This window comes from Desmodus rotundus, chromosome 10 (assembly GCF_022682495.2).
Source record: "Desmodus rotundus isolate HL8 chromosome 10, HLdesRot8A.1, whole genome shotgun sequence".
NCBI lineage: Eukaryota > Metazoa > Chordata > Mammalia > Chiroptera > Phyllostomidae > Desmodus > Desmodus rotundus.
In genome coordinates this window covers 36705314-36726968 of record NC_071396.1, presented here as the reverse complement: position 1 = coordinate 36726968, position 21655 = coordinate 36705314, and the positions used below count along the sequence as shown (strand labels likewise).

The 21655-nt window shown below is 44.9% G+C and overlaps 1 protein-coding gene across 3 annotated transcripts in view; it reads right to left on the bottom strand.

Moving 5' to 3' along the window:
• EFL1 (elongation factor like GTPase 1) overlaps positions 1–21655 on the bottom strand; it is a 339962-nt gene that overhangs the window by 1189 nt on the left and 317118 nt on the right. For all 3 annotated transcript variants that reach the window (XM_071219471.1, XM_024561670.3, XM_045196524.2), the window contains exons 17-19: positions 20806–20953; positions 16003–16976; positions 6838–7022 (exon numbers count right to left, since the gene is read on the bottom strand). In XM_071219471.1, coding sequence (XP_071075572.1) covers positions 6838–7022; positions 16003–16976; positions 20806–20953 — 1307 coding nt within the window. The remainder of the gene's footprint in view (positions 1–6837; positions 7023–16002; positions 16977–20805; positions 20954–21655) is intronic.

Here is a 21655-nt window from a genome sequence, read left to right as displayed (position 1 = left end):
CAGGAGTCTCACTGGTGGGTGGGAGCGCAGAAGACAGACTTGGGCAGCCCTGGCCTCCTCTCCTTCTACCGGAAGCAAGCTGCCCACAGGAAGCACACAGCCGGCTCCATCCTCTGTCCCTCTGTGGAAGGGGCAGACGGACAAGGCCCTCCCGACACAAAGGCCACCCTGAGTGCTCTTCCACAGCACCCACCCCCTGCAGGCTCAGCATGAGGCCCAGGAGGCAGCCTGCCCAATGTGCCCCAGCTGGTTGGTGCTGTAGATTCCTGTTCAGAACGAGACCCCCGCTGGGCCCTCCACCAAGCTCCTACGCCCTCTTCTCCTGTTACCACAGGCCTTTGCTGTGGCTTTGCTGCAGGAGTATACAAATGACTATTTTTCTTTGACAGCAGGCATCCTCAGTGCATAGTTGAGAAATGTATGTTGAATGAATGAATGGTTGCATACCTGCCTTGGTTACAGAAAGCTCTGCCTATTATTAAAAATGGGCATTCTCTCTGCTCCTTCCTGAGCGGCTGACACCCGCACAAGCAGACAGACTGTACACCTCTCAGAACAGCCAACAAGGCAGCAGAGCAGGGGGTGGTACCGCTTATCCAGCTGGCCCCGCACCCTGCTCAGGGGAGGTGTGGGAGCTGAGGCCCTCTGGTCCTCCCCACATGCAGGCACAGAAGCCCTCTCCTCTGCGAGGGGGAGGGACAGAAGGAGGAAGGCGAGTGGGACAGTCACCTGAGCAGTCGTCCACAAAGACAGTCCGCCCTCTCACAGACCAGTTTTAAGCTGGTCATTGGCACCCTCCCCTGACCAGCTGGCCAACAGACTCAGCACAGAATATAAAGCAGCTACATTTTTTTAGCGCGCCTGAGTGGCTGTGGTGAATAAATTTTTAGCCCTGTTAGAAAAGTGACACCTTTTATAAAAAGAAATAAACGAGGTGCTGGCTGAGAGACACCAGACTCAGACGATCCAATTTAAGACCAGAGTCCCTGTTTCAAAAATGTAAGACCCTGGGGTTTCAAAAAGGATCCAGTTTTGTCTGGGCCTCTGGCATATGCTTCTGGCGTTTGCTCAGTTTTTCCCCCGAGACTTCAGGACACTTTCCGCATCAGCTCCACCTGCCTGGGGGTCTCTGAGACCGGCTGGAGTCCACCTCTCCCCGTGGTCCTCTGTTTGCCCCCCATGTGCTGTGTTTTCACCTCACTACTCCTGCGTCTGTGTGGACGTCGTGAAACCCCTTGCCTCATTGTGCCAAATACACATCCAGGACAGGGAGACAAAGCGACCGCTGACCCCATCACACTCATTTGGAATTTCCTTAGTGACGGACCCACAAGGTGGCCCCGAAGGTCATCCAGGTTATGCTACATACAGAAAGGCCCCTAGAGGCTGCAGAGCAGAGTTTGCTAACAGTTTGGAGGAAAAGGCGCTTTTATTTTTAAACCGGCAGCAGGAATGCTTTTTTTTTTAATTCTTTTGTATTTATTTATTTGTTTGTTTATTTTTAATATATTTATTGATTATGCTATTACAGTTGTCCCATTTCCCGCCCCCCTCATTCCACTCCATCTTGCCCATCCCCTCCCTCCCACATTCCCCCCCTATAGTTCATGTCCATGGGTCATACTTATAAGTTCTTTGGCTTCTACATTTCCTACACTATTCTTACCCTCCCCCTGTCTATTTTCCACCTATCATCTATGCTACTATTCTCTGTACCTTTCCCCCCCTCTCCCCCTCCCACTCCCCTATTGACAACCCTCCATGTGATCTCCATTTCTGTGGTTCTGTTTCTGTTCTAGTTGTTTGCTTAGTTTTTTTTTTGTTTTTGTTTTAGGTGTGGTTGTTAGTAACTGTGAGTTTGCTGTCATTTTTACTGTTCATATTTTTGATCTTCTTTTTCTTAGGTAAGTCCCTTTAACATTTCATATAATAAGGGCTTGGTGATGATGAACTCCTTTAACTTGACCTTATCTGAGAAGCACTTTATCTTCCCTTCCATTCTAAATGATAGCTTTGCTGGATAGAGCAATCTTGGATGTAGGTCCTTGCCTTTCATGACTTGGAATAGTTCTTTCCAGTCCCTTCTTGCCTGCAAGGTCTCTTTGGAGAAATCAGCTGACAGTCTTATGGGAAGTCCTTTGTAGGTAACTGTGTTCTTTTCTCTTGCTGCTTCTAAGATTCTCTCCTTCTGTTTCATCTTGGCTAATGGAATTACGATGTGCCTTGGTGTGTTCCTCCTTGGGTCCAGCTTCTTTGGGACTCTCTGAGCTTCCTGGACTTCCGGGAAGTCTATTTCCTTTGCCATATTAGGGAAGTTCTCCTTCATTATTTGTTCAAATAAGTTTTCAATTTTTTGTTCTTCCTCTTCTCCTTCTGGCACCCCTATAATTCGGATGTTGGAACGTTTCAAGGTGTCCTGGAGGTTCCTAAGCCTCTCCTCATTTTCCCGAGTTCTTGTTTCTTCATTCTTTTCTGGTTGGATGTTTCTTTCTTCCTTCTGGTCCACACCGTTGATTTGAGTCCCAGTTTCCTTCGCATCACTATTGGTTCCCTGTACATTTTCCTTTGTTTCTCTTAGCATAGGCTTCATTTTTTCATCTGTTTTTCAAACAGATTCAACCAATTCTGTGAGCGTCTTGATAACCAGTGTTTTGAACTGTGCATCTGATAGGTTGGCTATCTCTTCCTTGCTTAGTTGTATTTTTTCTTGAGCTTTGAAGTGTTCTATGATTTGGGCCTTTTTTTTTGGTCTTGGCGTGTCTGTTACTTAAAGGGGCAGAGCCTTAGGTGTTCACCGGGGCGGGGTAAGTCTGGTCGCTGCGCTGTGATGCTGTACGTGGGGGAGGGGCCAAGAGGGAGCAATGGCGCCCGCTCCACTCTCCACCGGATTTCAGTCTTTCACTCCCCTACCCACAATCAAACTGGGCCCCTCTGGTGCTGGTTCCCGAGTGGGTGGGCTTGTGCACGCCCTAGGCCCCTGTGGGTCTCCCCAACGACCTCTCCTGTGAGGCTGGGAGTCTCTCCTGCTGCCTCCCCAACCCCCACGGGCGTTTTCAATCAGAGGTTTGAGGCTTTATTTCCCCCGTGCTAGAGCCCTGGGTTGCACGGTCTGCTTTGCTCCCCACCGCTGTTTGTCCGGTTTATCTGTGCGCGAATGTGGGGCCTCGGTATGCTACCCACCGGTCTGCCTGCCCCGTTCTCCACCACTCTGAGTCCGGCCCTCTCGGTTTATCTGCGCGAATGTGGGGCCGCAGGGTGTGCTAGTGGTCAGACTGCCTGCCCCGTTGGTCCCACACTCTGCCAGTCTCGGCCCTTCTCCACCCCTCCTACCTGTCTGGATGAATGTTTATTTTTTATTTCCTTGGTGTCGGACTTCCTTGCCATTCGATTTTCTATCAGTTCTGGTTGTGTGAGGAGGCGCAGTGTGTCTACCTACGCCGCCATCTTGGTTCTATCTCGGGAATGCCTCTTTGTAACCCACAGCGTAACTCGGATGCCAGGTTCTAATCCACCTGAAGAAAGGCACCCAAGTGCTAGCTGCTGCCCTGGGTGTAGAAAAAAGGCCTAGAGGCATTTTTACCGTGATTACGGCTGTCAGCAGGTAGGAAACGCCATGTGGAAAATACACTCCTTCAGCGCTGCTGTGACTGCTTCCCCCACCCTGGGGGGGCACCTTCCACAGTGCTCTCACTGTCCAACAGAGACACTTGAGGTGAGGCTGACACGCATGTGGGGCAGCACTGGCTGATAGTATTTTTCTTTCTGTGCCTGGTATTAGCTCCCTGACCTCCCCCCCCCCCGCCCCGCCCCACCACTCTTTTCACAGAAGGGTAAAACAGAAAGAGAAATTATGAGATTGCTGACTTCAAAGGCTTCCTCATGGAAAATGCCTGTAATTTTATTTTCTCTATTTTTTTGAGACACTTTCTCTCAAAAGCTCTTGATTGTAAATTATATGGTATGGTGGAATACAAATGGAAAAGAGTGCCTTAGAGTGAGAAGCCAGATCTCAACAACTGTTATTTCTAAACCTAACTATGGGGGGCGGGGAACCAAAACAGCCAAAAAATATCAGATCAATGACATTTAATTATAATGTAGTTTTCAAGACTTTCCGAGAGGGCGCTTTGGGAGCAGGGTCACAACAGGTGCCAAGGGGGCGGCGGAAGGGCAGCTCGACCTGCAGCAAACTTTCCTCAACTGTGTTTCTCTCTGAAGCTATTCAGAGACTGATTTTTAGTAAGAAGTTGTAACTAAGCCAGAAACTTTAAAAAAAAAAAAAACAAAATTATTCTGTATGTAAGATTAATTTTCACCTTTATTTTTTTAATTTTGAGAGGGAAAGGAGACTGAAAAACCATCAGGGTTTTCACATGAACAAAAATTGCCTGTTTGGTAAAAAAAAAAACCTTGCTGTTTTTAAACTGGTTGTTCCTAACCATCCACTCCCTTTTCCTCTGGTAGAAGGTTTGTCAGGGGGACACACCAGGTCATCTTGGCTTGGGGGTGGTGGGGAAGGGGAGGGGGAGGCACACTCTCCCCATAAACAGGCAGACAGTGAATATTTCAGATTGCAGGCTCATGCATGGTCTCTGCCGCAAGCACTCAACTCTGCCTGAAGGCAGCCACGGAAAGTATGTACATGAACGGATAAGGCTATATTCCAGTAAATTTCATTTACTGAAACAGGTGATGAGGCAGTCTGCTGACTCCTGATCTAGTTACAGGCTACATTTTCCAGCCTCCATCTCAGATGGGGCCTTGTGCCATGCGGCTGTAGCATTGGTTGTGGGCAATGGGATGAGGTGAAGTGCCTGGTGCAACATCCAGTCCGTGCCCTTAAAGGGATGGTGTGTGCCCGCCTCTTGCCATTCCCCGTCCTTACTGGCTGGAGGACAGATGTGAGGTGGGGGGTGAGGGCCCCTCTGGACCGTTGGTGGAAGCCAAGGGCTGAAAGAGGCAGCAAGACAGGACGAGCCTGGGCTCTGCTGCCCGGGCTCCAGAAGCATCTCTGCCTCACCTGAGCTACGCTTCTATCCTATCACATCACTTTCAGAGACAACACTGACTGGAACACGGCGAGGCGTTTTAGCAAACTATAAAATACATGCATTCAAACGCATCGTTCTCCCAGTAACGGTGCCATTACCATTCCTACTCTTTCTTTCTGGTTTGTGTTCTCAGTATAAGGTAAGTGCCATAAACCAAAACTAGAAAGCTAGATGTTTAAGTAAGTGGGAAATTACTACCCATAAGCTTGGAATTAACAAATAATTTAAATATTTTGGAACTACTGTTTTCCACATAATGAAATACAGCAATGAGAGCTATTCAGATATAAGCCAATAAAACCATCAAAGATATCATTTAGTTTCCAGCCAAAGATAGAAAATGCAAGAAAAATTCCAAAGTCAATCACTGTTAAAATGTAATCTGTACTGACAAAAAATGTCGTGAATTAAATCAGTACATCCCTGCTGTTGGTTCTGTCACCCGCTGAGAACGTGACTTCCCTTTAAGGAGAATAAGGCACAACTGGGTGTTCTGAACTAATCTCACTGGGAGATGACGTGAACCTGCACGATTAAAATTAAACTTCCTCTGTCCAAAGTCAAGTTTTCTGGTACACCTTTCTTTACTTTGCTTATTCACTTGATTACAAATTCACTTTAAAAACAAAGTTCTCTTTGAATTATTCCCATTCCCCTTTACTATCTACATTTAAATGTTCATCTGAAGTGTTCTAGAGACAAAGACCAACCTAGCTAAAGAAAGTGACAGTAGTGAAAATAGCTCAGCACTGAACCTAACCCATGAGTTTTGCTTACATGAAGTTTAAGAAAGAAACCCCAGGTTACTTGTGGGAGGCCAAGTGCAAGGCCGCAGCGCTGAGAGCAACCAAACGCTGGCGGCACTGCCTCTGCGAGCACCGGCCAGGAGACACCACACCAGTGCGCGGTTCGGTAACACACCACAGAGCCTTACCTCAGGGGCAGAGCGTCCTCAGCGCCGGTTCCTCACTTTGTCAAAATAAGTGCCAAGATTAGCATTTGAACCCAGAACTCCCTGACACCAACACTGGTCCTCCAGGTGCTGACTGATAAACACCCACAGGCAAGTGAAGAACTGTGAAGTTACTTAGATTACCTGTAAACAGTGACAGAACAGCTGCTTCCTCCCAGCCTTCCCAGGTCCATCCTATAGTTTAAAAATTCTACTCCTGACTCCAGGCTGTGCCTTGTCACCGTTTGTGCGCGTGCCCTGCCGCTTCCCTCCAGCAGTGCTCTCGCACCGGCCTCCTGCAGCGGCCGCAACCTTTCCTCACGGACCTGTGCGGGAAGGCTGGACGGGCTGCTCCGTCCCTTGTTATTATTTCCCCCCGACTTAAAAATAACGAGTTCGCCATCCTTTCCTCTCCCCAGCACTGTGGATCTGGGAAGTTTTCATTTTTGATTGTGTATAAGGCTCCCCTCTAAAGGCCAGAAGTACTTTTCCTCAGAGAAAAAAAGTTCCTTACATTTTTGCTTTCAAAAATGTCTGACTTTCTTTTAAAAATCTACCATATACCTTTGGAGGGGAAAAAAGGATGAAATATTGTGTCTTAAATTTTACACCAAATAAAAACAATAGGGGTGTGTGTGTATTGTAACCCACGTGTAATCTGAGGCTCCCTCATTCTGGATGAATAAAGACCATCTGCTTTCTCTGGTCCCTCTGCTGGACCGGGGCCATCGGAAGGCCAAATGGCATGGGAGATCTGTTTGCTACTCCTGATGCCATCTGCAAGAAGCACATCTGTAGACGAGAAGGAAGGAATGGGGGGACCTGGGGCCTTACCTCCCAGTGGCTGAACACCAGCTGCGGGCTGGCCAGGCCGCTCGTCCTCTTCCTGATTTCATCAGCAAAGCCGAAGCTCTCGGCCACAGGCAGCACAGCCTTGATGATGAACATGTCCGTGCCTTCCTTCATCTCTTCTTGCAGCACTCGGCCTTCTCTCTTTGACAGCACAGCATAGACCCGACCTGCAAAGCCAGAAACCTTTGAATCTGTTGAGCCACACACAAAGTCGTGACAGCTCACATTCCCTGCAACAGTCTACTGGTGTAGAGAAACTCGGCTCCCAAGAACTGTAGTTTCCAAAGGCAGGGAAATATTCTGAGTGTGTACTTAAAAAGTAAAGCATCTATAGGAAAATTAGAAACAAGAGACAACAGGAAGTGAAAATCACCCCGAAATGCATTATCCAAAGACGATCCCCGCAACACAGCATGAGAAACAGGACCTTCAAATGACCTATGAGCTGTCTTTGGGTATGAAAGCCAATGAGATAAATGTGACTGGGCTTTGTAAATATTAAGACACTTTAAATTATGAGACACTAGGAAAGCCAACTGGCACAATGGAATTCTTACACTAAAAATTAAAGCCACACATATATAAGTACTTGGTATTTAAGAAAAACAACCTGACAGTGCTTCAGGGGCTCAAGTGTAAGAGTTTTATTCCCTGAAAGCTGATGGTCTTTGGAACGATCAGGAGTCACTGCCTGGTGAAAACTCCAAGAGCCACGTCCCCAGACTCCCAGGAAATGCTCTTGGCTAACACCAGTTCGTCTCTGAACAAAGTGCCTTCCCCCTGGGAGGGGGCATCTCCCCCGGACCGGCTCTGGTGTGGGTGGCTGCCTATGGGCGCTCAGAGGGTCCTTCCAACCAGTGAGCGGGACAGAGATGCGCTGAAAACCACAGACAATTGAGAGGAACCCTGGGTAGCTAGCAGAAACTCTCGTCAAAGACCCTTTTCACATAACGCTTAGAAAAATTCATCTTAATTATGTAGTGATCTATGAACAGTTTCCTTAAAAATGTACACACGAGCAGTTCGGCAGAGAGAAAAGTGAACTCTGACTCCCACAGTGAGACCTGGGCTGGCTCCTCCCTCCTAAGTGACAGGGTGATTTGGTGATGCTGTCTGCCGCCCACCTTCGCTCATGTACTTTTAGAGTGGGAGCTACGGACTCCCAAACCTTAGCCCCTGACTCAGGCCTCGCCTGGGTAGGAAGATACAAGGGAACAAAGGACAGGAAACCCCTGGTGTCAGAAGGACTTAGGAACTAAAAGCTACTGATCAACACCTCTTCTGACAGTTCTCCAACCTTAGTAACCTTCCTCAGGCGCCTGACCAACATTCCACATTTACTTTAGTAATGCTGTATGGCAGACCTTCTTCCTGAGAGCATTCCTTGAGCCCTACAAAGACTCCCCTCAGAGAGCCACTTCCTGTCTCACTTGGGTGGTTTACATGACAGATTTCATGCAGGGATGCCTGAGGCTGTTTCTGAGCCAGGCCCCTCATCCGCCCTCCTATCCACCATTCACGGCAACTGTGGGGCAGCTCTACCACGGGCCCAACAGCTTCTTCAATCCAGCAGGTCTCAGAGAGAACACATTCCCTAGGCACATGGGGACTCCACTCCCCTTTCTAAAAGACCACTGCCCTGTCATCTATAGAGATATCTCAGTTACAGCATCACGGAGCAGTGGGTTAGGAGGGGACATCACGGCCAACAATTCTACCACAGTAGTCGTTCGAAGTCTGCTTGCACATTTCTGAAACCGACTTCCTCCCAGGACAGTCCATTCTGTTTTTAGATGGCAGCCCTGACTGGGACACAATTCTTAAAAGGCCCAAGTCTGTTCCTCTGAAGTTTCTAACCGTTAGTCCACAGAGCAGCGGTGAAGCTACTGGAAGACAGCTCTCCAGCCTTCTCTTCTCCAGCCCCGCCCCCCATCTCTCTGTGATGTGACCTTGCTTTCCAGCTCCACCCTCACTACTTTCCTATTTAAACTGCTATGACGTATGCACCTCCCTCTTGAAATGTGGTACCCAGAAGTGAAACTGATACTTTAGATAGCCTGAAAATCTCTGAGAAAAACAGAACAATGATTAACTTTACTAGTCATCTCTTTAGCCTACTGCAATAGCTAATATGTGCGAATGAGTAATCTTTATTTACTCTGCTACCTCGTGCAAAGAAAAGTTTTAAGGTGGTTCATAAAGTAAATACAAAACATCAGTGTGTATGGCGAGGGGTGGGGGGAGAAAAATGATGAACCCGGGGAGAATGGACCGTGAAGAGGTGGGCCAGAGGCCTGTAGCTCTTCCCCTGCCTTCATGGGTCATGCCAGCAGGCTTGGATCAATAATTGCAATCGAAACTAAATGTAGTTAGTCATGTAATTTTGAGCTATTCAGTTTGAATTCCACTAAAACTAAATGCTAAAACTGGGGCATAGTGACGGATCACTGAACAAAGGAAAACAGCCACAGTGACACCTTCCAAATACACGTGGTTCCCGTGAGGGAGTCCCAGGGTGGGTGCACTGAGGGGCCCTCTAACCCACCGCTATCGCTGAGAAATTAATGTAGCCACATCAGCGAAGGCTTCTGACCGTGCGGCCTCTCCCTGCAGATACTGTGATACCGCTTCACCTGGGCATCTACTCCATCACACCTCAGCCCTCTGTTTGTTCACGTACTCAGAAGGATCATTGTATGCCCCGCAAGGCACAGGGAAGACATCCATAAAGGAAAAAAAAAGGCAACACAGAAGCTAATCGATTCAAACAGTTTCCATGCGACCTCCTCCCTATGAATGTCTCAGCCTGCACTCGGGGCCCGTTAGGCCCTGGCACTACTTCAGCTCCTGGGACTGCCAGACCCGAGCACACCCAGAGACTAACGGTGCTGCAGGTAAACCAAGGTCGGCTGCTCCCCACCCACAGGACACGGGGGTCTTCTCCACTCTGAGCTCATGGTGTCTTCAACCTGGAATACACTCCACGCAAGGCTCCAGTCAAATCCTTTTCATCATTTTAAGCCCATTCAAAGACAACTGGCTCCACAAAGTCTCCTGTGATACCCCAAGATCAAAACGACCTCTTCATCATCTGGGCTTCATTGGCCCTAACATGTTCTTTCATGGAATTATAGATTCTTCTACATGTATCTTCTTTGTCCATTACAGGCAGGTCCTACAATTTCCAGAACTAGAAGTTTGGCAATTAAAGTTATATTTTCCCCCCAGAACTTAGGAAAGGAAAAAGCTGTTTGCAGCCATGTTTTCTCCAGTAGTAAACAAACAGGAAACAATGTGAGTTTCCTATTTGGGGATGACAGGAAGTAAATTATAGCACATCAAACTGATGGGGTATGATGTAGAGACTAAAATAAACATTATGAATACTAAGCAGCCAAATAGAAGCATGCTTAGGAAATAAATAATCAATGTAAAAAGCAAAACATTAAACTGCTTCTACCATAAGATTACAGTTACGCAAAATGTACTCTTACAGACAAAAATTGTTAAATAAAATGGAAAACGACAGGTAAATTTCCGAGGAGGAGGATTTTCCCCCATCACACTAGCCTCTCTTCCTTTTGCCACAGTGCACCCAGACGGCCAACGCAAGCACACAGGGTGGACAGGATGCAGATGCTTGGAGTAGATGTGAGGTAACGTGCGCTGCGGCCCAATGGGAACGCGGGCTGGTTGCAACTGCGCAGACCAATCCAGCCATGTCTATGGGGTGTCAGCAAGTCGCCTCCACCCTGGGACTACGTCCTTAGCAAAGAGTCAGTGTTCTGCTCGAGGCTGTGTGTCCTTACTTTGAAAATCAGCAACTTAAAGATTCAGAAGGCAGGACAGCAAAGCCAAAGTTGACATGAAGCAGGCAGGGCAGTAAATGCTCTGACAGAACCAGGGCAACAGGTAAGAACTCAGACTTAACGAGGCACAAGTTCATCACTCGTGTAAGGGCTGGCTCTTCTGGCTGGGTCCCACCAACCGAGTATCCCGGTGAGGGCAGAGAGGCTGGGAAGCAGCTCCCAGAAAACCAGCGAGGACTGAGTTCACTCTAAGCTCAACAGTAGTCATCACAGTTGCGGCATAAAGATAGCTGACTGAATACTTAGTTGCTGACCTCAAAATTATTCTATCCACCAAAGCCCATTTCAAGGTACCTTTTCAAAACAATCTATCCTGTTTTGAATTTAGCTAATTTCAATTTCTCATAAAATTTCACTGGAAAACCATTATTTATTCACTGAATTGAAGATTATTTTACTTTCTAGCTGTTTTACATAATTGAACTTTGTTGCCTTAAGCTCATGTCTCGAAGCAGGAATCACGCTTCACACAGTGTCGGCATGTATAGCTCGATAAATTTTTTGCTGAAGTGAATTATGAAATGCTGGTAAAATGTAAAAAGAACCCCAACTGTAGAGTAACAGTAGATTTTAAAAAGTCAACAGTGATACTTATTAAGAAGGGTTCTAATACATTAAGGCATACATGGTCTAACAGTATGAGCATTTATCCCTGTAAACAGATGGAAGAACTGCAATAATCGTAACTGTTACTACAATGTCTAACACTGCCTAACACAAAAAGTTACTTTTTATACCATGAAGCTATTGGCGAAGACAATGAAAAGCAAGAATGAAAGAACTTAACAGGTTAGAAGTATGGAAAGAGGTGACTCACAACTGGTCACACGACAGACAAAACGCACGTGCCCACTGGAGCCCACAAACACAGTTCTCATGGGCAAAGATGATCACCGAACCAACCCTTCAGGAAAGTAGATCTTACAGGTAAAAAAGGTCATTTTTTCCATTTTCTTACTTCCCCAGATAAAAAATTATTTTGAGATGATTATTTTTCTACAAAATTTCCCATTTTGACCATAGGCAATTTTATGCATTTATTGAAGGGTTTCTTGTTTTAATAATCTGTGTAGAATATGCTAAGTTTTAAAGAGACTAAGGAAACTCATTTTGCTAGATAAAAAATAGACCTAAACTTGTCTTTATTTGTCTTGTGACAATTGTTGGACTTCAGCAAAGTCCAAGGTCTTCTCCGAAGATCTCCGAAAACCCAGGTAGGAAGCAAGAGGCCTCAGCCACACAGGGGCCCCTTACTCCTTTTTCCAGCTGAAGGAGGGATTTAGGAAGAAAAGGGGAAGCACACGAAGGCAAGTCTGACTATTCTAATAGGTCTTGGATACCAGAGGTTGGTTATCACTACCAGAATTCCTCAAAAGCAATGAGGAAACGAGTTTAGGAGATTCTCCAGTTCAAAAAGAGCTTCAAACCAACTCAAAAGAAAAAAAAAATATGCAGATCCAATTTGAACATAGCTTCTCTGTGCAGCAGTGAGGGTTGCGGTCAGCTGGTCTCTGAGAAGCGCAGTAGGAAGGCTAACAAAAGACCTCGGCACAGACACTGTTTACTGACCAATCCACACACACAGGGTTGCCGCTTCAAGGGATCAAGGAGGCCTTGCACAATGGGTCTGTCCCTGGGCAAGGCAAGGCAAAGACAGCTTTTGTCCAGAGAGAAGAGGGCAAATAGCCCTGAGGGTTAAGATACGCATCTCTTCCCCGAAAGTGCCAGAACTGAGAGTGAGGGCCAGGGGAAAGATGTTAGGATGAAGATAGGAGGACAGGATGACGAGTGATATTTCCAGGGTCCCCTATGGAGGGCTGCCTGGTCATACACAGTGTCCTGGCGATGATTTCTTAATAGAAATGAGAAAACAGACACCGAGGGTTGACTCAATAGCAGTAACTCAACAGTCTGCTGGCAATTTCACCCTGATAAATACCAGCAGCTGATCTTGGTTTCATGTGTTGAACTGAAAACTGTATTTTCAAAAAGTAAATGGCATGTCCCTCCAAATGGATAAGTAGGAGAGATGGCAATTTGGAGAAGAAATACGAGTTCCCATTACCCTAGGAGTTCCAGGGAATAAAAGGCCATTCATGGACGTATGTGGACCCTAGACTTCAGGAAGGGTCATTTCAAATGCATAAAGAAAAACAAAAAAAAACAAAACAGTTTTCAGGATAACAAGCTCTAATAAAATTCCTTTTGGGATAACAAGAATCTGCAATATCAATCCTGAATGACCCTAAAGAGAGAAAAAGGGGGAGAGACGCTTTCTCATCCAAAATACAGCAGTCACTCCAAAATAGACCTGTTGGGTCAAGAAAGGTGCTCTGTAGCATCTTCTAACTCTCGTTGTAAGAGAAAAGGCACCATGGATGAGAGAGGGAGATGCCAACTAAGGGCGGGCTAACAGCATGCCCAGGATGTTAAAAACCAGAACAAGCTGAGTCCACCCAATAACAGTGCTAAAGACAGCCAAAAAGGGTCTTTTTTCATTACTGTCAAAATACAAATGAGACCTACCTACAACCTGGAGAAGCCAGTGTGATGTTAATAGAGAAGAGCAAGAAAGCAGAGTTGGTTCTCAGTACCTGTTACTCCTACTCTCTTTCAGTGAGGAGGGCGTGAACCAGGCACGGCAAGAACACACACAGTAAGGAGAATAGTGGAGGACTTCGGAGCGAGCACCTGCCTTCTTACATGACTTCAAGCGCGCAGGGCCAGACTTACAGCTCAGTCTTAAAGAAATGTGACCTTTGGAGAAATTGTGGGTAGCAGAGTGGCTGCCAAACTACAGGCAAAGGATAAATAAACTTTTAAGGATAAAACACTGGATTCCATCAATTGCAGACTAGAAAGCCATAAGCTAATTTCCTGTAGAATTTTAAGAAAACATTATAAAAATTGTGTATATTTAAACAAATATGAGGAAAACCTTTGGAGATGACATGAACTTTCCAACACAAAATCGTATCAACGTACGCTTATTTCTTCTGATATGGTTGCTAGGTTTATAAACAGAAAAGGCTATATATATATGAAAACCCCTTAACTTCATCAAAACATTTGATTCATTGCTTACTCAGTTTCATTTTTCACGAGAAAAGGACACACGAAAAAAGGAATCAATGTGTTAATATTACGGTTTGGGGACTTCTTTTCTTGGTATAAGAAAAACAACTTTTTTTCCCTTTAAAAGTTTATAAAAAGGCTTCCTTCACTACAATTGTAATGTTCACTATATAATATGTATAAGCTAAGAAACAGTTATTTGTATAGATCCAGTTTACTCATGTACTCTGTCTGGTGGGCTACATCATTTCAATCACCAAAATCTGGATTTGGCTTTTTGGGGAACAAAATGGGAACATGCGACTTATTTAAAAAAAAAAAAAAAAAAAAAAAGAGAGCCTTGGCAGGTAGGTAGCTCAGCTGGTTAGAGTGTTGTTCTGGTATGTCACGGTTCTGGCTTTGATCCCTGGTCAAGTGCATACGGGAATCAACCAATGAATGATACTAGGAAGGAAGGAAGGAAGGAAGGAAGGAAGGAAGGCAGGCCAGCCCTGATTTCTCAGGAGTTAATGACAGGACACGGTTGCTGAGCTGCATGAGGAGAACACTGCAGCACACGTAGGAGGTGACAGTGTGTGACAGTGTGCCCGTGTTCTCCATGGGTGAGATGACATCTGAGGTGCTGTGTTCAAACACGGCTGCTTTATGTAAGAGGGCGGCTGACCAAATAAAGTACATCCGTAGGACAGCAACTGGCATTGTGAAAGGCAACGAAACCCGTATTATCAAAATAGCTAAAGGTTTAGAGTTCTCTCTCAGATATAAAACTAGAAAACCAATGCTCTCCTCAGCTATATGAAGTGTAAATGTAAGTAAGAGCGATGAAGGGCAGTTTGCTTGGCTGGAAACTAGGAGATGAGACTTCCCACCCAGTACAGAACAGAGCCTGCCTGACCCGGAACTGGCCGTGAGCTGCCCATCAGCAGGAGTGTTCAAGTACAAACGGCGTGAGTACCTCTCAGGGCAGGAGACTGGAGGTAAGCTCTGAGGTCTGCAAGGACTTGAAGGGTTCAAGGTTCCCTGATTCTAACGCCACCTCTGCCATCTTACATTGAGAAAGCTGTCGATGAAGATGAAGAGTAACACCTGGGAATGGTCTAGGCAGGTGTTCCACAAGCAAATCGCAGATCCCACAGATGGCAATGCTGTGCTACAGTGAGGCTGAGCACGAGTGCCAGGGGCCCTCCTTGCAGACTAGACCCCCAGCACACACTGGCCTTAACCACGCCCATGCAACTCTGTCTAACCCGCCATCCTTGGAATGCTGCTGTGGATGCCCAGTTCACCCCACAAGAACCTCCTGTGAGGCAAGCCCACATTTCTTTAGGGAAAAAAAAATTTATCAGTTTAGATTTCTGCTTCTAAGAATAAATCTGCAAAGAAACCTTACTAAAGAGAATAACCGCATACTGACTCAAAGGACCTGGGCGTGGAGGAAACCTGCAAGTAGGCCGCTCTCTCACCCAGCGCTCACGTCCCCTTTCTGCCCTCCCCACCACCGGAACAGTCCCGCGACCTCAAGAGGGTAAGACAACCTCTGGGGGCCGGTACCGTTTTAAGCCCTGCATTTATGTTCTCTTGGTCACAACCTCCCATGCATTACCCTCTTCTGTACAGGTGAAGAAAATTAGTCTCAGTAAAACATTACCTGTCAAAAAGTCAAAATAGCTACTCAGTGTGTCCTGAGGTCCTAAAGGATCTTCCCCCAAAGGGAGAAAAATCAGGAGAATTTGATACAATGGTTAGCACTGAATAAAGCTCCATATGCCTTTTTTCTTCCGAAGGGGCCCAGAATTCACAGAAGCCCCTTTGTGCTGGGACAACATGAATGTTGCCTCTCTCTTTGATCATTTTTAGAATGACTCTGGTTACCCAGCCTGATATGGTTCAGGTTATTTACTTGAGAAAAAATCACTGCACAGGTTTAGACGGTAACCTGTATGGGTGGTTTAAACCTCATGTACCTGACTGTTCATTACAGAAAAGAGTCTACTTGTTGCAAAATATCTTTAGTAGTCAAGGCTCCCCACCACATAAGATTTCAATATTTAAGGCCTGTGGCTCTCAAAGATCTTAGTGCCTTAGTAAATCAGATGACAATGGAGCATCTGTAAAAAAAAATAACAGCACGCGAGACTAAGCTCTGATCTGGAGCGCCCCTGCTGTTCAGGGCTGTCCCGCTGCCTTCATCTCCCTTCCTTACCGAGAACATCACTGGTCGCCATGATGTCACACGTGTACATAGCCGCCATCAGGCGCTGAGGTTTCACTTGCAGTGCATAGCGACACGCTTCTTTCATGGTGGCAATGAGCTGTCCGGACAAGGGTCCGTAGCAGTCGGGGAGGGAAGACTCTCCTTTCTGGGAAGTCCTCTTCTCCAAGGGCCCCGAGCAGCTGTCTGGCAGCTCTAGGCTCTCATCTCCCCCAGAACAGGCTGCACCTTCCTCCCGCCGCTCTTTTACCAGATCTTGATCCTGTTCACCACTTGCTCTTTGTTCCTCAAACTTACTTAGGTCCCACTTTTCCAGAACAAAACACACACCCATGAGAGGCTCCTCGCACATGGGGCCAGAGAGAGTTGCCAGCTGGAAGCCACTCACTATGCTGTTGCCCACATCTCGGTACCTGCCGGCTTCTTTGGAAGGTTTGCCAGTGGGGCCAGTCCACACAGAGTTCTGAAAATCTTCACTTTTATTTACTAGTATGTTGGGCCCACATTTTCTTGGGCCAAATGACCAGATTTGGTCAACAGTGTTCCTCCATTTTCTCCCTATTAGGTGTTGTTCCAGTTTTCCTTTGAGTTCCCAAATTTTCTCTTGGGTCTTCTGGTGAATCACCTGAGCATTCTTGCCTTCATTCAAAGACGATGTCAACTGCTCCATAGAACGAATCAAATCACTATTTTCTTCCAGCATCTGAGTGACTTCCTCTGGAAGGGGCATGGCCCGAACACTGAGTGTGGCTAATTTGTTAGGAGTTGTCATGGTGATTAGCCCATCAGAGTCAACCTGGATCCCCTCCGGGATTTTGCTTTGATCCTCTTTTGTTTGGTGTATGACTGCAACTTTCTGTTGTTTGCCAATTTCTTCATTGACCATGTCCACTTTGGGGGGTTTGGTGATTGTTTCTCTGAATGGGATAATGGGTTCAGATACACTGATTTGAATCTTTGCAAACCTACAGACAAATTCAAGAGAAACGTAACAGAAGGTCATTACTAAAATAGCATAAAAACTCCCAAACAGAAATATTATACAATGGAGATGATGCAAGAAATACAGAAACATCACAATTATTTATTTTACAACGATAAATCGCTTGCATTTCAGACTGAAAAAACAAACGGGAACACACCTTCAGGGGGTTCTTTGCATGCAGTGGACTTTCATTGCTTTGTTCCTTCTCAAACTAAATAAACCGTCTATTTAGATAAGAATGTTCTGAGTGGAAAATAAATGTTTTAATAAGATTTGACATATGAAGGCTTTAAAATACTATTTACCAATTTAAAGGTCTGGAGAAGAAAGGCTCAATAATTCTAACACTAAACAAAGAACCACAGAAGTTTGGGACATCTAGTCACATCCTGACTACGTACTTGGCTTTGATAATGAAGCTCACAGCAAGGCAGGCGTCATCCAGGAGTCTGCTAGGGAAGTTCTGCAGGTTCTGTATCGGTATGTGCACTGAGGTTATGGAGCACTTGAAATGTGGCTAGTACAACTGGGGAAATATTTTTATTTTTATTTAATTTTAATTTAATTTAAACAGCCACACGAAGCTACAGAGCATTTGGAATGTGGCTAAGTGTGACTGAGGGACTGAATTTTTGGTTTTATTTAAATAGCCACATGTGCCTGGTGGCTACTGTCCTGAACAGCACAGGTCTGGCACCAAGTTCAGAAAGCCCCTCCCATGCTGTCAACTTTAGTTTCCTGCTGATTTTCCTCTAAATGAGCTGCAAGTTCACAGAGGAGGGATTCTGAACACCGGCGTGGAGTGACCGTGGCGATGACGAAACTATGCCATCTTTTTCTGACGTTCTGTCCGCCTCGTTCCCAGGACACACCAGCGCTCCAGTCTGCTCTCTGTGTGCTCTTGGTAATGTGGGTAAACGTATGCATAAATGTCCATATATATATCTGTATGTGTACACATGTTTTATAAGAAATTTTGGGATCTTGAAACAATACTTTTCCTTGGGAAATATTATTCAATAAAGGAAATAATACTAAAACTTTTTGAAATGCTTTCGTTTGACTCTAGATTTATTTCTGCTTTCTAAGTTTTTGGGGTGTAGGGCAGGTATATGCTTTATCAGATTTTATATTGAAAACTTAATAAATAATTTTCTAAAAATAATGTTAACAAAATTTATTTTAGAATATAGAACCTAAATAGACTAGAATGTGTTAAAGAAAACAAAAATGTTGTGAAAAAAAATTTCCAACAAAGGTTTTGGTTCCACCAGTGAATCTGTTCACTCTCAGGGATGAGCTTATTTCAAATGCAATATACAGTATATTGTACAATATGGAATTTCATCTAATGTATTAATTTAAAATTACTTTGATGCTCAAACCTGAAAGACAGCATTCACAGACAGAACTTTAAGTTCAAACTTACCTAAGAATTCAGATATAAAATCCAAGATGAAATAACAATGAAAACAATGGATACCTGTGTTTTATTTATTTATTTACCAATCACTCATTGTGTGTGAGACCCTGTGCTAAGTGTTTCACATGTATTACTTCTTGGGTTACTGTATTACCCTCATTTTGTAAGGGAGAAAACTGGGTAAGAGTAAGTAACTTCTCCAACGTGAAACGCCTAGCAACGAGAAAAGCTAGGACTCAAATCCAGGTGTTGCCTCAGAATTCATATTCTTACCCATTAAGACAGACTGAAAAAAGAAACTGAGTAGCATATTAAAAAAACAAATCACAGGTTATAAAAATTCATTTGTATGAGATCTGTTAAAATAACAGATCACATTAGAAATGTCAAATAATCTATGTAACCATGTTTAAAAATGCCAATTGGCATTCAATAAAATTTAATATCTATCTTGATTTTAAAAAAGAAAAGCACTTAGAAATCTTAGGAATAGAAAAATATTTTTTAAGTTATCATTATTGAGAAAACATCCATCCGTACATGTGGGACTGAGAAAGCCAAGTACACAGCTATTGAAAGTGTAGAAGTGAACATGTGGATGACGATGCCTTCTTTTCCTCACGCGATAAGGTCTAAGAGGCTGTGAGTCACCAGCCCTTCAAGTTTCTGAGGCTCCCAAGGAGTCTGCTGGAGTGAATTAAAGCTACGCTATGCCGTGGGGGGAGTGGTAGCGCGTGCATGGCTGCACCTAAGTGCCTCAGAGCCAGGGTTCTATACACCCTGGCAATGCTGAGCTCGTCAGTGCCTCCAAAGACACACAGTCGGCTCCGACTACTCCAGCAACTTCCTGTGTTGTCCCTGCCACTGTCCTCTCCGATACTTGGTCCAATATGTGGTCCAGCTGACTCCCCTGATAACCGCCCAGGTGAGTGGACTAGGGAGACTCCTCCCTACCTGGGCTCCAGGTCACTCTCTGAGCTCTGACAAGAACACTAAGCTTGACCTTGAGCTTATTTCTCCTTCAGACCAGACCCAGTGCTAAGGAAGTTGCTTTTTTAGGGGGGAGGTGTCATCATTTTCAGATACTGGAATTTTTAGGAAATGCAGTTAAACACTCCAGAATTTGCAGAAGTTATCTTATTAAAGGAGTATATGTTTTCCTGAAAAACTGCTTTCATTATCATCACTCAGTCTACATTATTTTTAGGTGTTTAGATATAGACAGTTTCTAAAAAAAAGTTTATATAGAGTGGTTTCCATAGTGAACTATTTTGTAAAATACTGTAATGCGACGTTAAGGGAATATTTCTAGAAAACTGATTTATATCGTACAGATTTTTTTCTTCCTGAGATTAGAAAGTTCCCATGATGAAAACCATGAGATAAAAATAAAGTCTAAACAAAGAAACAAATAAATAATTCAAATGAAATTCATTTTAGGCTTACAGGGTGAGTATTACTTGAAATATAATTCTAAGTACCAAAAAAATTATTTTTAAACAAGAGTTAACAGCCTAAGAATTGTAGGATTATTTAACATGGATTATAATTTGATAGCAAAGAATATGAAGAAAAAATAATTTAGTTCTAAGACCCCACTCCCCAAATAATAAAGTGTTTTTTTAGAAAAACCTCTGAAAATAAGTTATTATTTTAAAATACACTATATATTATAACTTATCCAATTAGCATTATTACCTAAACAACGTTAGAACCTTCAGGAATGCCAAGAAAACAGAAACGAACATGAAAGAGACGCAACATCTACCTCTGACTTTGTACTGAGGAGGCCCCAAACACATGTAAGGGAGGCGCGGCTGCGACACGGTTCCCACTGAGGCCCAGAAAGGGTCCAGCCTGCAGCACCCTCCCCACACCCCTACCCTCACAGCCCCCCCCCTCCACACTCTCCTAACTACTACGATACCCTCAATTTGGAATAAAGAGGGGAAATGTTACAAAAAGTGGTCTGGGGTGCCTATTTTATGACACTTACAAATTCTTATGACAGAGAAACATCCAGGTTTCCCCGGGTTTGCACTGCAGAGACCACATCAATAGGGAAAGAAGTCGGTCCCTATCACAGCCCAGTTCACGAGGGTTTTGCTTTGTTGTCCTGCTGTGCTGTGCGTACTTCAAGTAGAATACACATGTATATATTGTGACTCAAGCTAAAATGCAAAAGTATTCAAGTATAAAAGTGAATGTCCTTGTCAGTTATTAAAAATTAAATCTATGATCTAATAATAAGTAACAGTTCATGATTCGGGGCATTTCATTTCTTCTCCCAACAAAGCACGGTGTAGGTGCGAACGGTCTAGGGAACTCTCAGCATCCATGTGCTGATTCTGGAGCGGCCTCCTCTTCACCCCTGCCACGAGCTCACCTTTCTGTTAAGTCATCCAGGCACCGCTGGAGGTGCACCTCCCCTGCTGTCACCAGCACATGCTCTCCCGTCTCCTGAATTAAAACCTGCACGCAGGGGTCGGCTTGGTTCAACAGCTTCATTCCTTTGACGAGCTGAGGCATCTCACCTAAGTTAACAAAATGAAACACTGATGAAATACCATATAAGGACTAATACAATCTAAAGGCAATGTCCTTGCCATGGAAGGGAAAAGAAGAAGAAAATGAGCTCTTAAAATAATGGTTTATTTTCCTTCCAAATAACACTGTGATGAGAAGAAAAGTACCTTCTGGCAGTTTTATTTGTACAGAGAGCTGACGTGAGACACTCGTGTGCTCATCACCGAGGCTCCCACAGCGCACCGGTAGGCCTCCTCAAACATTCCGCACACAGAAGCGACCCACTTTCATTATACCTGTAATCCACCTAAAACTCATTACAGTTGTGCATACTACATGCCTAGAACTGAAAAACAACTCTTCCCCAAACAGTACCTATAAAATCAACAAATAAGCAAAACAAGCATTTGCTATGGTAATCCATTCAAGAAACCACACCAGAGCCCCTATTTAAAATAAATATTTGTGAAACTGCTGACAGAAGTGTGGATTCGTGGGCTGGCTACGACACGCTGCCCAGCGCCCTGACCCAGTGAGCTCCAGCACCGGCTGCACGCCACTCTGCCCGCGCTCTTGCTCCACCGCTGCCTTTGCCCCCAGTCCCTGGGAATGGGCGCGTGGGTGGGACTCTGATCTGCACTCTGGGTACAGTTGCTTTTTCACCCCTTTGCAGAGACTCAGCTGCTACTGTTCACTCAAGGCTGGCCAGA